General features: G+C 36.7%; 2 protein-coding genes across 3 annotated transcripts in view; both read left to right on the forward strand.

The window, feature by feature from the left end:
- The window catches only part of aadat (aminoadipate aminotransferase), a 28,450-nt gene extending 24,652 nt beyond the window's left edge, over positions 1–3,798 (forward strand). For both annotated transcript variants that reach the window (XM_073836455.1, XM_073836456.1), the window contains exons 13-14: positions 219–320; positions 2,968–3,798. In XM_073836455.1, coding sequence (XP_073692556.1) covers positions 219–320; positions 2,968–3,009 — 144 coding nt within the window. In that variant the 3' untranslated portion in view covers positions 3,010–3,798. The remainder of the gene's footprint in view (positions 1–218; positions 321–2,967) is intronic.
- A 3,300-nt stretch (positions 3,799–7,098) lies between these two features.
- Positions 7,099–17,588, forward strand: mfap3l (microfibril associated protein 3 like). Its single transcript, XM_073836457.1, has 3 exons — positions 7,099–7,366; positions 8,208–8,630; positions 14,432–17,588. Exons 2-3 carry the CDS (start codon positions 8,309–8,311, stop codon positions 15,319–15,321), a joined length of 1,212 nt encoding a protein of 403 aa, XP_073692558.1. The 5' UTR covers positions 7,099–7,366; positions 8,208–8,308; the 3' UTR covers positions 15,322–17,588.
- Positions 17,589–20,467: the final 2,879 nt, after the last annotated feature.

A 20,467-nucleotide genomic window follows, 5' to 3' on the forward strand; every position in this document is an offset into this window, starting at 1 on the left:
AATATTTTTAAATGTTTAAATACTGTCTTATTTCACCTTATTAATAAGTAAGCTTTCAAAGCATTGCATGAGCATTGACAGTCAGAATTGCATCTGTAAACATGAAGCTAGATTTTAGTTTCTTCTGAAGTCTCAGTTCTAATTAAAATGTTCAGCAGGCGTTTATTAAAAGGCTTTGAATAATTATCTTGAATCAGGTTTGTTGTGTTTGTTTGTAGGTTCTTCTGGTTCCTGGAGGAGTGTTTAACATCAACAGCTCAGATCCGTGTCCGTATGTTAGAGCTGCCTTTTCTCTCTCCACACCTCAACAGATTGATGAGGTACAACACACATTCACTCACACACACACACACACACACACACACACACACACACACACACACACACACACACACACACACACACACACGTTGTGTTTACATGTTTTATGGGGACATTCCATAGGCGTAATGGTTTTTATACTGTACAAACTGTACTTTCTATCGCCCTACACCTACCCTACACCTAAACCTAGCCCTCACAGGAGATTGTGCATACTTTTACTTCATCAAAAAAACTCATTGTGCATGATTTATAAGCCTGTTTCCTCATGGGGACCTGAGAAATGTCCCCACAAGGTCAAAATCTACTGGTATTCCTATCCTTGTGGGGACATTTGGTCCCCACAACGTGATGAATACCAGGTACACACACACACACACACACACACACACACACACACATACATATATATATATATATATATACAGATTTGGATCAAATAAGTTCATCAAAGTTGTTTAATAAGACAAGAACGAGTATTGTTTTGGTTTTAGGACCAATTTGATGAAAGGTTTTGATCCACTTCAAATGTTGACCACTGTATATACAGTGAGGTCAATAAGTATTTGATCACCCTGTGATTTTGCAAGCTCTCTTACTTAGAAGTCATGGAGGGGTCTACAATTTTCAGCATAGGTGCATTTCCACTGTGAGAGACAGATGAGAGACAGATGATTTTTTTAACAATTTATTTGCGAATTACTGTGTCAAATAAGTATTTAATCACTTGATTAATTTTTTTTTTTATATTTGGTTCAGAAGCCTTTGTTAACAATTACAGAGGTCAGACGTTTCCTGTAGTTTTTCACCAGGTTTGCACACACTGCAGGAGGGATTTTGGCCCACTCCTCCATACTGATCCTCTAGATCTGTCAGGTTTCGGGGCTGTCGCTGAGCAACACCGAGTTTCAGCTCCTTCCAAAGATTTTCTATTGGATTTAGGTCTGGAGATTGGCTAGGCCACTCCAGAACCTTGATATGCTTCTTACGGAGCCACTCCTTGGTTTTCCTGGCTGTGTGCTTTGGGTCATTGTCATGTTGGAAGACCCAGCCACGACCCATCTTTAATGCTCTGACTGAGGGAAGGAGGTTTTTGCCCAATATGTCACAATACATGGCCCCGTTCATCCTCTCCTTAATACAGTGCAGTCGTCCTGTCCCCTGTGCAAAACACCCCCAGAGCATGATGCTTCCAGTCCCATGCTTCACTGTAGGTATGGTATTATTGGGATGATATTCATCATTCTTCTTCCTCCAAACATGGCGAATGGAGTTAAGACCAAAAAGTTCTACTTTGGTCTCATCTGACCACAGGACTTTCTCCCATGACTCTTCTGGATCATCCAGATGGTCCCTGGCAAACTTCAGATGGGCCTGAACATGGGCTGACTTAAGCAGGGGAACCTTCTGTGCGATGCAAGATTTTAAACCATGACGTCTTAGTGTATTAGCCTTGGTAACGATGGTCCCAGCTCTCTTCACGGCATTGATCAGCTCCTCCTGTGTAGTTCTGGGCTGATTCTTCACCATTCTTAGCATCATTGATACCCCACGAGGAGAGATCTTCCGTGGGACCCCAGTCCGAGGGACATTGACAGTCATCATTAGCCTCTTCCATTTTCTGACAATTGCTCCAACAGTTGTTCTTTTTTCACCAAGCTGCTTGGCAATTACCCCGTAGCCCTTTCCAGCTTTGTGAAGGTCTACAATTTTGTCTCTTGGGTTTAGCCCATGTTGCTACTTAGACTTTGGCTGATTGTGGGGTGCACAGGTGTCTTTATGACAGCTAACGACCTCAAACAGGTGCTACTAATTTAGAATCATGAGCAGAGTGCAGCTGGACTATTTAAAAGCAAAATAAGAGGTCTTTGAGGGTCAGAAATCTGTCTGATAAGCAAGTGATTAAATACTTATTTGACACAGTATGTTTTTACATTTTAAATGTATTATACGTTGTCATGTGCTGAATTTAAGTTTTTAAATAGACTGCAGAACATGACGTCATATCACGACCGTTGCAGCAGCATCCGAAGGAATTTCGCATGCTCAAAGTCTAGTGTGACCGCGGCTTAAGCTGTTCGCCAATCGCAACGCAGTGGGACTGCTAACCAATCACAACACATTTAGTTTTTCGGAAGGTGGGACCTTAATCAAACCCAGAACTAATCAAGCCATTTGTGCCAGCCTGGGGAGAAAGCTATTGTAATAATGTAAATTATGTGAAAAAAAATTGTTTTTCGAACCACCAAGCATGAGAGCATGTTCAAGTGCACCCCAAAAAACTAAATAAATACTATGTAAAAGAGCATAATAGGAACCCTTTAATAGGTCAATATAACCCTTCTTATTAAATCATATATTACTGTGTTTTGGTAGTGACAAAATTGGGCAGAAAACATTCTGAAAATACAATATGAGAATTAACTGCACAACTAGAAATGTGTACCTTAGATATTATACAAATTGCATACATACAACATTTGTGGAAAAATATGCCTTTTCAAGATGTTTCCAATTCTGGTTTAAAGAATGGCCCACATACAGCATTTCAAATCTGACACTTGTTTTATATTATGCCTACTAATAGTATATTCTGATAGTATATCCTTTCTTTCTCATTTATGGCTCTTTCCTCTTCATCCACAGGCTTTTAGGAGACTGGCTGATCTCATCAAGGACGCTATGTGAGATTTCCAGGAAGAGGAATGAAGGGTTTGATATTTTCAGTGTTCAACGTCATCTATTAAATGCTGCTGTCACGACAGACATAGACAGAATGCCACACTTTTCTGCCTTTTTTTGCACAACAAACCCATACTTTCACATTTGAGTGAGTGCAGATGAACAACCTTGAGATGATGTTTAATTACACTATTTTTATTCTTCATTTAGGGCGTATTAAGCTTATTAATTGTTTATTAAATTCGGTTTACAATGCAATTGCATCCGTTCTCTACAGGGAGGCATTTTATGTGATTTTAAACACTGGTTTAATTTTTAACCATTTTCAAGGTCAGGGTTAAGTGGATGTATTTTATCGGAGTAGTCGGTCATATTAAAACTTCATGGTGAGCTGTGAAGGTTTAAGCTGTTGATTTCTGTCTTCCTTAATGGATAGTGAGCTGTAATATGACTAGTTTAGCTGGTATCAACTCGAGCTGTTTTGAACACAATTGAGTTGTGAATGTATTGATATGTTGCACGTAGAATCTTTTAAAATTGCATTTTTTAAATATGGACTCTTTTCACATACTGTAAAAACTAATTTCTGCAATAAATCCAACTCTGTTGTCATATTTCATATAAAAGTTGTGGGAATGCTGTAGATCTCCTATATACAACATAAGTTTACATTGCAAAAAAGTGGGAAGTCACTATTTAATATATTTTTATATGTAGTCCATTGGACTTACATATCATTGTGCAAGTCTGTCCATTTGTAAACAAAATGGTTCAATAAATCAATGAACTCCTGTATTGTATTGTATGCAATGCTGATTCTCACTCAGCTTTTGCGCTTTTACCAATTCTCTGCCTTATTTGATAGGAAGATTTACCCAAAAAATAAAATTCTGTCATCATTTACTTTTTTTAAAAAAGATATGTTGAATAATGTTGGCAACCAAATGTTTTCAGCTCCCACCGACTTCCATATTATGGACAATAAGATACTACGAATGCCAAAATGGTTTGGTTACCAACATTCTTCAAAGTATCTTTTTTTTGTGCTTTTATTTTTGCATGAACCAACTTTTTAATTGCATAAAGTCCCATTGCGTTGTTTCACCATTTTTCAAAAGGGAACTTGTGGATTTCAACAATGCAGAATGCAAGTCCTTAACCTTTGAACGCATTCTTCAGAGCATTGGATTTCACACTGAGCGTGTTGTTTCAGTGACACAACAGATTCTTTGTGTACACGACTCAGGGAAAGTGTTTATGAAGGGCTCACATACACACACACACGCTTGGATGGCTGCGATAAATCTTAGTCTGAGTTATGCACTCATAAATGCTTTAAAAGCAAGATTCATAGCGTGTACGTGAGGTTCTTGGGGGTTTATTGGTGTAACACGCTGTTTCTAACAAGTGCTGTGGTTTAACATTGACCAGCAAGGGCAGTTAATCCTTAAACTGGATTTCCTAAGTCTGAATGTGCAATCTAGTGTGACAGAGGTGCAAAGATAAATGGATACACATTACCACAGCATATTCACATTAGCTTGCTGCTACAGGGTTGTTTGTCTTAAAAAACAATGGCTTTAAACACAAGTTAATGTTTCTTTATATGTGTCTAAGGAAAGCAGTGCAGTAGCAATATATTGTACTTTGAAATGTACTATGGTAGTGAATGATTACAATGGTGTTTACATAGTTCTCCAAGGTATTTAAAATGCTATCATATGACTACATTTGATACCGAAATGGTACCAACTTTCTAGTTGGGTAGCAAAATAGCTAACTGTAAGTATTCAAATCTTTGTTTTATAAGATTGTTATTATCTATTGAAACCCATAATAATATATAAAATATCAGTAAGCTTAATATATATAAAATATTATATATAAAAGTTGTTAAATGTGTACAACGGTTTAGAACTGTTCTAGCTAACCATGTGCTGATTAGCATCTTTGGGTTAAGTTCAAAAGCATTTGAAATTGTCAGTACCGAAATTTTTTGTGGCGTTTCAGTAGTGACATCTTTGTTTTTTGGGTGTTATTCCATAAAATTGTCATTACAGAAACAGTCACGACCGAAAAAGTGCCGTTTCGGTAATGATGTTTTTGTTTTTTTGTGTGGTGTTATTCCATCAAAGTGACAATTTTATAGAATAACACCCAAAAATACAAAGAAACTACCAAAACTGCACCAAATGTTTTAGTCATGACTGTTTCTGTTGTGACAAAAAAATGTTTCGGTAGTGACATTTTTGTTTTTTGGGGGTGTTATTCCATAAAAATGGTCACGACCAAAAACTTTTTGTGCAGTTTCTGCAGTTTCTTTGTATTTTTGGGTGTTATTCCATAAAATTGTCACTACTGAAACATTTGGAAGTGTTTCGGTAATGACATCTTAGTTTCTTTGGGTTTTATTCCATAAAATTGTCAAAACCGAAAAATGTGGTGGCGTTTCGGTAGTGGCATCTTTGTTTTTTAGGGTGTTATTCCATAAAATTTTTTACAATCAAAAAAATTTGTGGCGTTTTGGTAGTGACATTTTTGTTTTTTGGGGTGTTATTCCATAAAATTGTGATGACCAAAACATTTAGTGCCGTTTCGTTAATGATTTTTTTTTTTTAATAATTTTTTTTTGGGTGTTATTCCATAAAATTTTGACGACCAAAATATTTAGTTGCGTTTCAGTAATCACATTTTCGTTTTTTGGGGGTGTTATTCAATAAAATTGTGACGACCGAAACATTTAGTGGCGTTTCGGTAATGACATTTTAGTTTTTTTGGGTGTTATTCAATGAAATTGTGACGACCAAAATATTTAGTTGCGTTTCAGTAATCACATTTTCGTTTTTTTGGGGTGTTATTCAATAAAATTGTGACGACCGAAACATTTAGTGGCATTTCGGTAATGACATTTTTGTTTTTTTGGGGTATTATTCCATAAAAATGGTCACGACCAAAAACTTTTTGTGCCGTTTCTGCAATGACGACTTTAAATTTGACATAAAATTGTCACTACAGAAAAAGTCATGACCAAAACATTTGGTGCAGTTTCTGCAGTTTCTTTGTATTTTTGCGTGTTATTCCATAAAATTGTCACTACCGAAACATTTAGAGGTGTTTCGGTAATGACATCTTGGTTTCTTTGGGTTTTATTCCATAAAATTGTCACTACCGAAAAATGTGGTGGCGTTTCGGTAGTGGCATCTTTGTTTTTTGGGGTGTTATTCCATAAAATTTTGACGACCGAAACATTTAGTGGCGTTTCGGTAATGACATTTTAGTTTTTTTGGGTGTTATTCCATAAAATTGGGACGACCGAAATATTTAGTGGCGTTTCGGTAATGACGTCTTTGTTTTAGGGGGGTTTTTCCACCACATTGTTACTACTAAAACAGTCACGAAAACATTTGGTGCAGTTTCAGTAGTGACATTTTACCTTTTTTTTGGCTGTTATTCCATAAAATTGCCACGACCAAAATATTTTGAAGTGTTTCGGTAGTGAAATAAAGTATACTGAATTATCAAATAAGATGTTATGATAGTGGTTCAGTGTATATTCAAAGTAATGAGTCCTTAACTTTGAAATCAGTATGTTTAACTTTTTGCCTTTTACAAACATACATTAGATTCAAAATACAACAACTCTCATAAATTACACTTAAAATATTGTCTAAATATAATTGTTATTGATTTACCTCAGGAAAAATGTTAATAAAACACCAAAAAATAAGGTCAATATAATCAATATCACTGTGTTTTGGTAGTGACAAATTTGGGAAGAGGACAAATATTCCAAAATTTTCTGAAAATACAATATGAGAACTGCACAATTACTAGAAATATGTACCTTGGATATTATACAATTTGCAAACATAAATAATTTTTTTCAAGGCGTTTCCACCTCTGACTTTGGACCAATTCTGTGAACTGTGAATGTTTACTGGACCTTACCATAGTATTTAGCCATAGTATTCGTTCAGAAGGAAACTATTTCACATTTACTGTACAAGAAAAACCAGTTAACCGAGGAAGTAGACCAAACTGGATGATAAAGTTAGCTCCAATTCTCAACCAATTACAGGAAAAACTGGGTCAGTCGAATGAAAAAAAAAGCAGAAGATGGGGGAGGAATAGAAAGCAGATAGACAGAGATGATAGGAGGGGGTTAAAGACAGAACATAACGCTGTACTCTATCTCCTGTCTGTCATATTTCACAGCACATTCATTTCGGGGTCTAAGAATTTCTCAAGAGATTACTGAGTCCCAACTCGTAGTCAAGTCAAGCCCAGAAAACACGATCCAGAGCCTCGACACTTCACATTTCGCGACGAACATCGAGAGATAACACGGGAGGAACATCATGATGTAAGTGTAATGCTGTTAATCGCATAAATATTGACGAATTTGTAAACGTTTAGCACATTTAACAAACGGAAACGCAGCTTTTTTCGACTAACGTTAACCAGGCTAGCTGCTTGTTTAGCATCTGGCTATGCGACTGTGTTTTTACATTGACGTGACATATATGTAACCTTAAGATGTTGTGTTTCAGTCCTAAATGTTGAATTGCAAATGTTAAAGACGTTGAATGTGGAAAAATCTGTATTTTGTAACGTTATGTCTTCCGTAGCGGATGGTGAGCCGTCATATGACTAACGTTAGTTAGCCGCTATTAGCTTGAGCTGTTTTCAATATATTTTAACGTGTTAAATATGATTTAGGCATTGAAACCGTGTGATGATCTTTTCTTGGTTGGTTTATACTTTAATGCTTAGCAAATCTGTCGATTGATTCCAAGTTGAAGCTTTTAAAATGACATTGGGCTATGCACCAGTTGTTTTCATGCAAGTCATACTAATACGTATTGTACCTTTTTAACTCTTAACTTTCTCTGTGTTAATGTAAAAATATTTAGATTGCAAATGCTTTGAATGTTCAGTAAACGTCAAACTGATTAAATGGGTTAAGTTTATACGGTAGCAAACTGTAAATGGCTTTGTTTGACTTTTTAAGCCATTATATTATAATTTCCGCCTCACATATATGAGTCATTTCTTATTTCTGTTGGTCTTGTTATTCTTGTTGGATAAGATCACAGGAGGAGGAGGAGGAGTCACAGCTTTTGTGTGATAAACTTGTTAAAAGCCCTTGTCATTCTTGTCATAATTTTCATTAATGTTTTTCTCTATTTATTTTGTCTTTTCAGTGATGCATCTGCTGGAAGAACCATGAGCATTGACGGTTTGTGTTCCCTGCGTTGGTCAACTTGCAGATAACCAGTGACTGTAACATGAGGAGCGGTGGAGAATGACATCTTATCTCGGGGGTTGTTACAGAAAGCCAGAGAAAATGAACAGGGTGAACGGATACGCAATCATTTATTTAGTGTTCGTGATTAGTTTCTGCGCGGCCGAGGCTTTGAACATCTCTGCGGTGGATGGAGATGAAAGAGAGAATGGCACGGAGGCAGATAATGGCGGCTCGGTTCCTGTGGTGCTCACCAAAGTTAGCCAGATCATCGCCCGCGAGGGGAACTGTGCTTTAATTGACTGTAATATCACCGGCGACCCTTTTCCAAATATCCAGTGGTTCAACTCCCACGGACACCTGCTTGACACTCAGAGAAGTGGTATGTTTACTGTATAAAAATCATTTTCAGACACCAATGCATTCTCATATATCACTAGGCATGCACTTGTGCATTTGTTTTGAAATTTAAGGCCTGGAAAACCCTTGAAATTAGCTTGAACTATCGAAATGCAATATATCTCTTAAATAGGTGTTTAATTAAAGCACATATCTTGAAAAAAAAAAAAAAAAAAACATCATTGCCTTTTCATTTATTTCAATTCAGTTGAGTTGTGTAAACATGGTTAAAGATACCAAAAGAGGAACATATGAACTGAATCAATTGAGTGAGTCATTTATGCTGGAATCGCTCCAATTGACTCCAACTCATTACTTCGATCATCCAGTTCAATTGCGAATAATTTGATTTAGATCGGAGCAACGTTCCGATCGAAATCAAATGATTCACGATTGAACTGAATTGCGAGTATTGCGAGTCAATTCATTTAGATCGGAACTTGTTCGTGTATCAATTGGCAAATTGAATGATTCAGATCAAATGATTCCTTATACGTTATTTGAAGTCCCGATATGAAACAAATGATTTGCGATACAAACCGAACTTTGGAGCACGTGTGGCAAATCATTTGGCTGAAGACGCGAAAAGAGGAACAGATAAACTGAATCATTTGAGGGAGTTATTTACACATTTGCGCTGGAATCAGTCCTGTTGATTCAAACTCGTGACTTTAATCTTAAAGTTCAAGCGATTGACTTAACAAAAACCTGATTAAATTAACAGAGCCATTGATTTCCAAATTTTTGACATCGCTTGTAATGATTTTACAAGCCTTTTAAAACTCCAAATCAGTTAAATCAAGTGCCCTAATCGAATTGTGAATGATTTGTTTTATATCAGGACTTCGAGTGGTGAATCATTTTCACGTATTACGAGTCATTTAATTTAGATCGGAATTTGTTTGTAAATCAGTTGGCAAAATGAGTGATTCAGATCAAATGATTCACAATACATGATTTTGAAGTCCCGATATGAAACAAATAATTTGCAATATGGAGTGAACTTTGAAGCGAGTATTGTGAATCGTTTGATTTAGATCAGAACAGATTTGTGAATCAACTGGCAAATTGAAGTGGATCATTTGATCTGAATCAAATACATTATTTGAAGTCCCAATATGAATACAAAGCGAACTTTGGAGCACGTATGACGAATCATTTGGCTGAAGACGCGAAAAGTGGAACAGATGAACCGGATCAATTGAGTGAGTCATTTAAGCTTGAATTGCTCCAATTTATTCAAACTCATTACTTCGATCATTCATTTCAAGCAATTCACTAGCAAAAACCAGATCAAATTAAAAGAGCCATTCATTTTCAGATGTTGCCTTTCGAAACTCCAAATTAGTTAAACCATTGCGTCACAAAGTGATTCACTTCAAATTGCCCCAATCGAATCACAGATCGCGAATGATTTGTTTCATATCTGGACTTCAGATGGTGAATCATTTGATTTAGATCGGAGCTTGTTCATGAATCAATTGGCAAATTGAATGATTCAGATCAAATGGTTCACGATACGTGATTTGAAGTCCCGATATGAAACAAATGATTTGCGATACAAAGTGAACTTTGGAGCATCATTTGGCTGAAGATGTGAAAAGAGGAACAGATGAACTGAATCAACTGAGTGTGTCATTTATGCTGGATATTGCTCCAATTTATTCAAACTCATTACTTCGATCATTTATTTCAAGCGATTCACTTATAAAAACCAGATCAAATTAAAAGAGCCGTTCAATTTCTAATTTTTGACATTGCTTGTAATGATTTTACAAGCCTTTCGAAACTCCAAATCAGTTAAACCATTGTGTCACAAAATTATTCACTTCAAATCACGAATCATTTGCTTTAGTTTGGAAATGGATCGTGAATCAGTTTGCTAATTGAATGATTTGGATCAAATGATTCCTGATGCACGATTTGAAGTCCCGATATGAAACAAATGATTCTTGATATGGAGCGAAATTCAGAGCATGTTTCATGAATCATTTGATTTAGATCAGAACGGATTTGTGAATAAACTGGCTAATTGAATGATTCAGATCAAATGATTCACCATACGAGATTTGAAGTCCCGATATGAAACAAATAATTCTCAATACGGAGCGAACATCTGGGGGCGTATCGCAAATCATTTGATTTAAATCAAACATGAATCCCTCTGATTGATTCAAACTCATGACTTCAATTATTCAGTTCAAGCGATTCACTTGCAAAAACCAGATCAAATTAAAGGAATATTCATTTTTGAATTTTATCATCACTTGTAATGATTTTACAAGCCATTCAAAACTCCAAATCAGTTAAACTGCTGCGTCGCAAAATGATTCACTGTTTTGAAGTACTCCAATCGAATTGCTTATCGCTAATGATTGTAAAATGTAACTTATAGCTGGGATCATCCTGAATTTTCAGCATCATTACTCCAGTCTTCAGTGTCACATGATCCTTCAGAAATCATTCTGATATGCTGATGCAAATGCCTTTAACATATTATAAGCTTTAGTGCTGAATATATATATATATATATACACACTAAATGTCATATTTGTTTTGGGAATGACATCACAGTGGATATTTTCCATTATTATGTATTACATCCGCTCTTTTGAGATTAATCCATTACGCAACCGTTTGATCTTTAAATCTGGAGATGTAAAACGTGACTCAGTAATTCCCAGCTGGAGTGTTATTGAGTCTGAGTTCCTGATGAATGACTTTTGGAGGATTACTGATGGTGTCGTGTATGCTTAGTTAATGAAAAAATACTAACAGCGTTTTAACCGAAGTGACATTCCTGCTATTCAGTTAAGCCTGTGTAGACAAGTGCACTGGGTGTGTGACTGCGAAAAATGAGTGTGAACTAAAGTTTGATGGGTTTCATCTTGCAAAGCATTAACAGCATAAACAGAATAACACTTCAGAGTAATTTTTTACTGTCTATATTTTAATTTTAAAGGAGTAATTCACTAAAAAATTAACATTTTGTAGTGACCAATGGATCCTCTGCAGTGAATGGGTGCCATCAGAATGAGAATCCAAACAGCTGATAAAAACATTGTAATCCACACCACTCCAAGAAACAAATTGATCATTAACATGTTTTTATCCATATCCATCTGTAATATTGCTTCCTCCAGTAAAAAAAGTTGTCTTCACATGCACAGTTGACATGTGAAAATGGTCTAAAACAGTTTTCCTGCAACCCATTTTACTGTCATTTTTCAGTGAATCAGGATGTAAGAAAGGAAGAAATATGAAGTTGAACTTCATTTTTACCATCAGAAGTTGTTGTTGTTGTGGGGGACTAACTATTTCCTGAAAGACCGGCACTTTTAAAAATAAGCAGCACTTTGGCCTACATTACATCAGCTGAAGGAAAGCTAATTCAATTCGTCATTGCATGTTGTTCATTCAAAGTGAGACCAGGATTATGCATGATGAAAATCCATTTTAATTTCATATTATTAACTCTTAACAAACAGCTAATAGTCAGCAGTTAAAGTTCAGATGCTTTTATTTTACTTGCATAAAGCATTGCTGAATTGTTTCATAAAGGTCCGATTAAATGATCTCAGGTTGCTGCCAGTAATGCATTGGTGAACTGGTGCCAGAGAGTTACTGATATGGAGTTTATAAATTTCCATCAGCACTTTAAACACAGGCGGCTTGTGCATTATGTATGTGCGTCCTTCAGACAAGGTGGACGGTTTAAGAGTTTCTACACAAACAAGACAGAAACTGACACTGGATCAGTGTCAATGTAAATGCATGTCTGTGGTTTATGCAAAGACGATTAATCATGGCCACAGTGTCTTGAGGAAATGGGTTTACAAAAAGGGTGTTTACACACACCGCCGTACACCAGTAATTTTGAAAGCATGTCTAGCCATGTTGTCTTCAGCTCTTTATTTGGTGGAAAGGTTGTAAATTGTTTACCCCAAACCTGATTGGCATACCTCTATTTTTGCCTGTTATCACAGTTTCACTTTACTTGTAACCTTCTCTGTCAGCTTATTCCGTTAGAACATTGTGTTTTCTTATTTTGCGGTAATGTTAGGATGTCTTTATTGCATTATCGGGGATGCACATTACCTAGAAAAAATGGGGAGCATTTGTTCTGGCATCTTGATTGTGATCTGGCACACACTAATGTAATTGGTTGACTTTTATGGCACTGTTTCAGTGTTTACAAGAAAGTGGGTTGCTATTTTCAGCAGTTTTGCAGATTTGTAAGGTAAATCTCAGATCTTAGAAGGTACTAGTAAGAAAGACTAGATAACCATGAGCATGTTTCACTTTGAGTTATTTTAGTGCTTATTACTTTTGGATGTTCAGGAATTATGATTACGAAGTCTACGCACATTTCTGCTTGTCTCTTTAGGTGTTTTTGTTTTTTGTATAGCTAGTCACAGATAGACTATGGAAGCCCGTTTCCACCACTGAATAAAAAAAAAAAAACAATAAAATGACTAACTCACAATTTAAAAAAAAAAATTTCTCAGAATTGCATGATATAAACTCAAAAGATATAAGTTTGCAATTCTGACAGATGACGTCAGAATTAAGTGATATAAACTCGCGATTGTGAGCTACACAGTCAGAATTGCGAGAGATGCATTTCTCAGAATTGCAAATTTATAGCAGTTTTAAGAAATTAAGTCAGAATTGCGAGATTAAAACTCACAATTGAGAGTTATAAAGTCAGAATTGGCTTGCAATTCAGAGAAATAAGAGTCAGAATTGCGCGAAATAAAGTCAGAAATGGCAGATTAAAAAATAGCAATTCTGACGTTTTTGTCATAATTGCGAGTTTATGTCACAATTTAGATTTTTTTTATCACAATTCTTTATAAAACTTGAAAGTTTGTATTTAAGATTTGGGAAGTCGTGATTACGACATTAGGTGCATTCAGATCACTTTGGTCAGAACATGGCGATGTACCTTTTTGACATAAAATTCAACAAGAATTTTTCACTCTACATTTACAAAATAATGAAAGATTATTATATCAGCCTATTTTTTGTACATGTAACTTGATTTTATTGTTAAAATAAAGGGAAAAAAATATCTTTATCCGCCGCCTTCCCCATGTTTTCTAAATTTCACACCCTCAACTTGTAAAATTGAATAAATAACGACAAATCTCGGACACGTAATTACAACTTTTTGGTGACAATTAGGGCCCTGTGAAGTCAGTTTTATTTTTTCTGCATTTTCAGATTTTTTTCCCCCTTAAATTTAGTTTTATTTTTAACAAATTCTGTTTTCCATTAATTTTCTAGATTCCGGTTTTGTTACATTAAATTTAATAATCAAAAGCATCTTTAAATTATTATATATTTTTAGAAATACTGTGTTGTGTATTTAATTTTGTTCTGGTAAATATTCCTTAAAATTATGTTTTAATAATAATTTTAGTAGTAGTAGTACTACTACTACTACTGTCATTAAATTAAGTAATATATTTCCGTCACAATTTCTTCAAGTTAAACCAAACTTTTATTTTGACTGGTTGCTGTCAAGTTTCTGTTTTTAAATGATATGTTGGTAGTTTTGGTTTTTCTCACAAGAAACTGTAAAATGCTCATGAAGTGATACTGAGAGCAGTTGTAGATACAGTTTATGTGTTCATGCAATTAACTCATAAATATGACTTCAATGCACCATTAGAACAATGATTTGCCAGAATATAAAATCATTTCACTCAAGTTCATTTGATCTTCTTTTAATGATCAAATCAAACCTACAATCTTTTATTTTTCTCTCTTTTTCTGCAGATGGTAAATGGTGGATTCTGGACGATGGCGTCCTCAACATCACCAGCATCACATTCGCAGACCGCGGCAAATACACATGCGTGGCCTCCAACTCGCACGGCAAGGCCAACTGCACGGTGACGCTGCGCGTGGTCTTCACCAATGGAGATATGGGTGTCTACTACATGGTGGTGTGTCTGGTGACGTTTACCATCATCATGATTCTCAACATCACTCGCCTTTGCATGATGAGCAGCCACCTGAAGAAAACCGAGAAGGCCATCAACGAGTTCTTCCGCACGGAAGGCGCAGAAAAGCTTCAAAAGGCCTTCGAGATCGCCAAGCGCATTCCTATCATTACCTCAACTAAAACGCTGGAGCTGGCAAAGGTCACGCAGTTCAAAACCATGGAGTTCGCACGCTACATCGAGGAGCTAGCGCGCAGCATACCGCTCCCGCCGCTCATCATGAACTGCCGCACCTTCATGGAAGAGATTCTCGAGGTCGTCGGCGTGGAGGAAATGAGACACACTTTTGTCCGACAAGCGCCTGAGAGTCACGACGTGGCGGTTGCCGGCACATCCAGCGACGTTTTCACCATCTTGCGCGAACGAGAGCGGGCGAGGGAGAGGGAGCGCAGCGATTCTCCAGCTGCGGACTCGGACGACGCGTCACTCCACGAGCAGCCTCAACACATAGCCATTCAGGTTTCGGTTCATCCGCCATTAGCTGCCGCAGGATGCTGTAACATGGAAGCTCCGCCTCTTTCCAAAGTTGTCTCCTCTTCACCCCCATTGGCTCAGCTGCCTCTGGAGGCGGAGCCCGAGGAGAATGAAAACAAGGAGGAGGAGCCTGTGCAAGAGGATGGTGCTACACAGAAAACCCAAGTCATTTATGAAAGCCATGTGTAATATCCTGAAGGAAGGGTAGATAATGACCTCGCTATGCATTTTTCTTGGGGAACGAAAAGGTCAAGGTTTGTTTTTCTTCTCAGATGTTGCTTTCTATTAGTCATCTTAGGGAAGATGAAGAATAGTTGCGTTTTTGTTTGGTTGAATCTCGCAAAACTCACATTTCTGGGTCATATTTTACCTTGAAAACTGAGGGGAGAAAGAGGAGTTGTGTTTTGGATAAAACAGCCCATTTTTCCTAGATTTTGTCACAATTAACCCTTTGTTTTTTAGAAGCTTTTGTAGTTCATAAAATGTTCTCATTACTGTACAATTAAAACAATATATTTTTCAAATTTTAACTATTAAATATTAAAAAAGCAAATAGAACACTAAAAATAGTAAATAATACAAAAAGTAAATAAAAAAAGAAATACAGTTAAGGTCAAAAGTTTAAATACACTTTGCAGAATCTGCAAAATGTTAATTTTACCAAAATAAGAGGGATCATACAAAATGCATGTTTTTTTTTAGTACTGACTTAAATACGATATTTACATAAGATGTTCACATTAGTCCCTTTTTTCAACTGAGGGACTCAAATGCAACTATTACAGAAGGTTCAAACACTCAATGCATCGTGTTTCCTTCTGAAGCATCAGTAAGAGCCAGGGGATGAAAACTTTTGGAAAAGCAGTACTAAATGAAAAAAAAAAGATATTTAGTCAAAATTAGAAAAATGTATACAATCTTCATTACGTTCAAAAGTTTTCACCCCCCAGCTCTTAATGCATCTTGCTTCCTTCTGGAGCATCAGTGAGCATTTGAACCTTCTGTAATAGTTGCATATGAGTCCCTCAGTTGTCCTCAGTGTAAAAAGATGGGTCAAAAAAATCATGCAGTTATTATTAAAAAGGGTTTAAATACACAAAATGCTGAAAAAAAAAAATTTGTGGGACCTGAAGGATTTTTTCTGAAGAACAGTGGTCAGTTTAACTATTCAGAAAAAACTCATGAACAACTATCACTGAACAAACAACAAACAGCTATGGATCATTCAGGTAGTATCAAGTGTATGAAATAACATGCATGTATTATTCCTTTTATTTTACTAAAATTATTATCATTTTGCAGATTGTGCAAGGTATATGTTAACTTTTGACCTCAGCTGTATATTTTGCATTACAGTAATGAGAATTTGTTTGCCCAGTATGCTTAAAATAATATTATTAGTCCCAAAAATTAGTTTTCTTATGGTAAAATATAACCTTGATGCTTCTTTTGTAAGATTGACCTGTTTATAAGTTATATTTCCCATGACAATGAATACTCATGCTGAATGTATTTTGTTCTCTATTTATTTAGAACATCCAGGTTTGCCCATGATTTATTGTTTGGCATAGTTACCAGAAACTAGGGCTATCGAGGGATACAAAGCAAAGTAGTTCTGTTGGATGTAGTTACAGATGATCCATTTCACCAATGAATGAGAACGAATGACTGATTAACACATTTGGCTGAAAGTAATGCTCTCACACTGTTTGAGGCTGAAGTGCAGTTTTCATTCAACAGAAATCCAACATTTTTGAAAATAGTGACGTGTGCCGTAAATTCTACGATCTCGCTCCCTCTTGTAATGCATGAACAAAGCATGTCGATCTGTTTTCAATGCTGGACTCGGAGAGACAAAACCTTCATTCGTGTGATCTCGTCTGCTATGTGTTATTTATCATTTGTGTCAGGTAAACACGGCGTCGTCACTTTGAATAACATTGTAGAAATTTCCGTTTTGAGATTTCGAGGCATTTTATTCAGTCGAGTTTCCACTGGAGTCTTTAAACTGTTACTGTAATTAATGGTAGTATTATTACTTTACTTAGTAGTACTTTTGTACTAGTAAGTATTACTTTTGATTTCAAATGCACAGCTGTTTCTTTTGAGTGTTTTATTTTAACCTGAGCATCCAACAAAGAGTTTCTTTACAATGGATCCCCAGTTATAATAAATAATCTCTTCTAATGTCCTAGAAACACTGGACATACAGTTTTGCTTCCTAAAAAGGCTCACCTTTTAGTTCGTGTAAACAAGTTAGAATTTTTCAATGTTGATCTTGCTTTTCTCTATATCCTAGCAGTCTACTGCACTGCTGATAGCTAGTTAAAAAAAAGTTAAGCACTAGTCTTTCCGAATGTTCCTGGTCAGGATTGTCAGAGGAAGCGATGGCCACGGTGCTCATCAAAACGCTGTTTTTTTTTAAGTAGTGAAATAAAGCTGCTGTGTACCCATGATTCCCTGTGTGTTTGTCTTCATTCACTTAGATCTTCTGATAAGCCTTTGTTTCATCATAATGCTTTGTCGGCACTTGTTGATCTTTTGCAGATCTTTTTATGATGCTTCTTAAAGCAAAGTTCGGGAGGAGCACGTCAGATACTTAGCCTAATTAACACAGCTGGAACTCACTCAAGCCAATCTACATCATGCATAAATACAGCCGACTCACCTCTACCCATTTGACGGATTATCAGCATTCGGTTTGCACCTTTTGCCATGACATCACAGATCTTTCCCAGGATTTACAGGATTCATCGCGGTCTCTGCTTGACCAGCCACGCACGCTCTCACCAAAGCCCTTAAAATGTAATCTCGCCCCCACCGGCGTCACTTCCAAACTTCTTCCCCGGCATCCTCTTGTCATCCGGCCGGGCCAACAATTCCTCCGATCGGAAAGTGGATCGTTTTTAATGCCTGAGGCAAACGCTGATCAATTCCGACGCACCGTCCTCGCGGAGGATAAACAAAGTGAATCCGTACGATCATAGTTATTCGTTTCCCTTCAATCAGCCAACCTCACTCTTAAATCCACTCCAGCAGGGCAGCCAATATTTCCAGCAAACTCGCAAAGCCCCGTACTCCCCTCGTTCGATACCACCACCGCCCCGCATTAGACCCGGCTCGTGCACTGGGTCTCACCGGCAGGCCTTCAACGAGCCTGGGCCGCGCCCCAGAGCTCATCGCACCAAAGCCACTCACTGCCCGCTTTGGCTCAACCATTTAACGTGGCTCTCCCGGCCACAGCATCGAATGCAGCTCTCGTAGCAGACACTATAGCCTGAAGACGTCTCCGCTAGAGACACAGGTCATGTTGCAAATAAATTTTATAAACAGTTGCAAAGGTAGGTCATTTTTTGCTAAAGGCTTTTAAACGATGTTGTGACATAAAATGATGTCAATGTAATTTTTGTACCTAGGATTGAAGAAACTCCGTAAAACACAACAAATTACTCAGTTTCTGAATTAATATTATTTTTATTTTTAATTTTAAATTACACATTTCACTCATAATCTGACAAAAGATCGATTTTCGAGAAATAAGTGTTTGCCTAAATGACTATAAATAAATATTAAAATAAAAATAAATAAATAAATAAACAGAGCAAGTGCAACTAAGCACTCGTGATGTGCATATTGCAAGCACCTCTCTCCAAGTCTCTAGCGGATGTGCCACTAGGCTAGCTTTTCAACACTTATTACTTTGCATGGTTAAGAGGAAAATGTCTTTTTAGCTTCTTATTTTCAAAGCATGCCTGAAGTTGCTAAATTTTTTACAATTATAGGATATTTCACTAAATATCAGGGCTGGGTATTGTCACCAATTTGGCGATTCGATTCTTATTTTTATGGTTTCGATTCGTTTTGATATCTATTTCATTTAAAATGTTAGTTTTGCAGACATGTGATCCATATTTTGATATAAATGTTGGTAACTGAAACTCTCCTACTTAAGTTTATTACTGAAATACACATCTACATTAATAATAGGGTGCACACAGTTGTTATTTTAAACGACTTTTATTTTAAATGAACACTGTAACAAGAAGTCATAAATATGTGCATCCATTGTACACCATGTAAACAAACTGCAAAATGCACATTACTGTAAAAAAAAAAAAAAAATAAATAAAAAAAAAAAATAAAAAATAAAAAAGACTGTAAATGTGCAACAGTGAAATCTATTAAGAACTTCAAACATGTTTAAGAAATAAAACTTTTTTCTAAATTCAAAACACTCAAAACAGGCCCATCATAAAGCCTTTGTCTGCTTATACAAAACATTCTAACTGTCCATAAAACTAACAGTTCTTAATTACAGCCTAATCTTTTTCTGCAAAAGAAGCAGCTGATCAACATGTTCTGATCTGATCTAAGGCAGCTCCTTTGCGCTGTGATTAGATCACCAGCGGTTGAGAAAACTCTCTCAGCAGGAACACTAGTGACACCTTCAGGACGAGAGGTGAATATTCATATCCTCTTACGTGAAGCACGTGCATTAAGAATAGATTCGGGGATTTCCCGAATGGATATAGTTGCATTCAACTGAAGATCGATTAAAATCGGAGAATCAATATTTTTTACCCAGCCCTACTAAATATGTTGCTATGTGCTTTGGAAAAGACGTCGCTAAGGTAATCTGAGAAGTTGCAAAATCTGGTAACAATTTGTCCAATTGGTAACACTACCATACTGCAACATACAATCTACCCGCCCCACCTTCCCACAGCACGCGGTTTTAAATGTGTTTTTATTCTAAGTTCACAAAGCTTGAACTTAAGAATGCAGCAATTTCTCGTGCAAGATCGTGCTTCCAGTCTTATCCATTCACATATGAATGTAAGTCTATGGAATGACGCGGCCTCCAGCTCCTGTAGCAAACACTACCGTGATGCTGCCTCTGCTAGCAATGCAGGCTACACGGGTTCTTCCAGACTCCCATCCCGTGGCCCACAGATCAAGCCAGCGTGAGGCTGCCTCTGCTTGCAACACAGGCCCACAAATCTCAGCCTTTTTCCTGCAACTACTAATAACCGTTTTTTCTTTTCAGTGGCCTCCTGTAGCAGACCGTAGAGCACCAATGAGCTGACGATTGTTTTTACATGTCACCGTGCAATTTCATTTTCGTTTGACTAAATCACATTCAATTGAAATTACCACTTAATCTTTAATATTTGGCCATTTCTTTACAACAGACATGTTGGAATTGCAAATCCTTGGATGCGGACATCAAAGCTGGCACTCTTCCGAATTTATCATTACATTCAGTCATTTCACAAATAACCAGCATTTCCCCCGTAGGTGGCATGAATTAAATGAGGGTTTCACATTAGCCAAT

This window comes from Garra rufa, chromosome 3 (genome assembly GCF_049309525.1).
Source record: "Garra rufa chromosome 3, GarRuf1.0, whole genome shotgun sequence".
Classification (NCBI taxonomy): Eukaryota; Metazoa; Chordata; class Actinopteri; order Cypriniformes; family Cyprinidae; genus Garra; species Garra rufa.

Coding starts and splice junctions, on each gene's coding strand:
- mfap3l (XM_073836457.1), top strand. CDS start 8,309: ATGACATCTTATCTCGGGGGTTGTTACAGAAAGCCAGAGAAAATGAAC. Junction 8,631..14,431: donor GCTTGACACTCAGAGAAGTG/GTATGTTTACTG, acceptor CTTTTTCTGCAG/ATGGTAAATGGTGGATTCTG.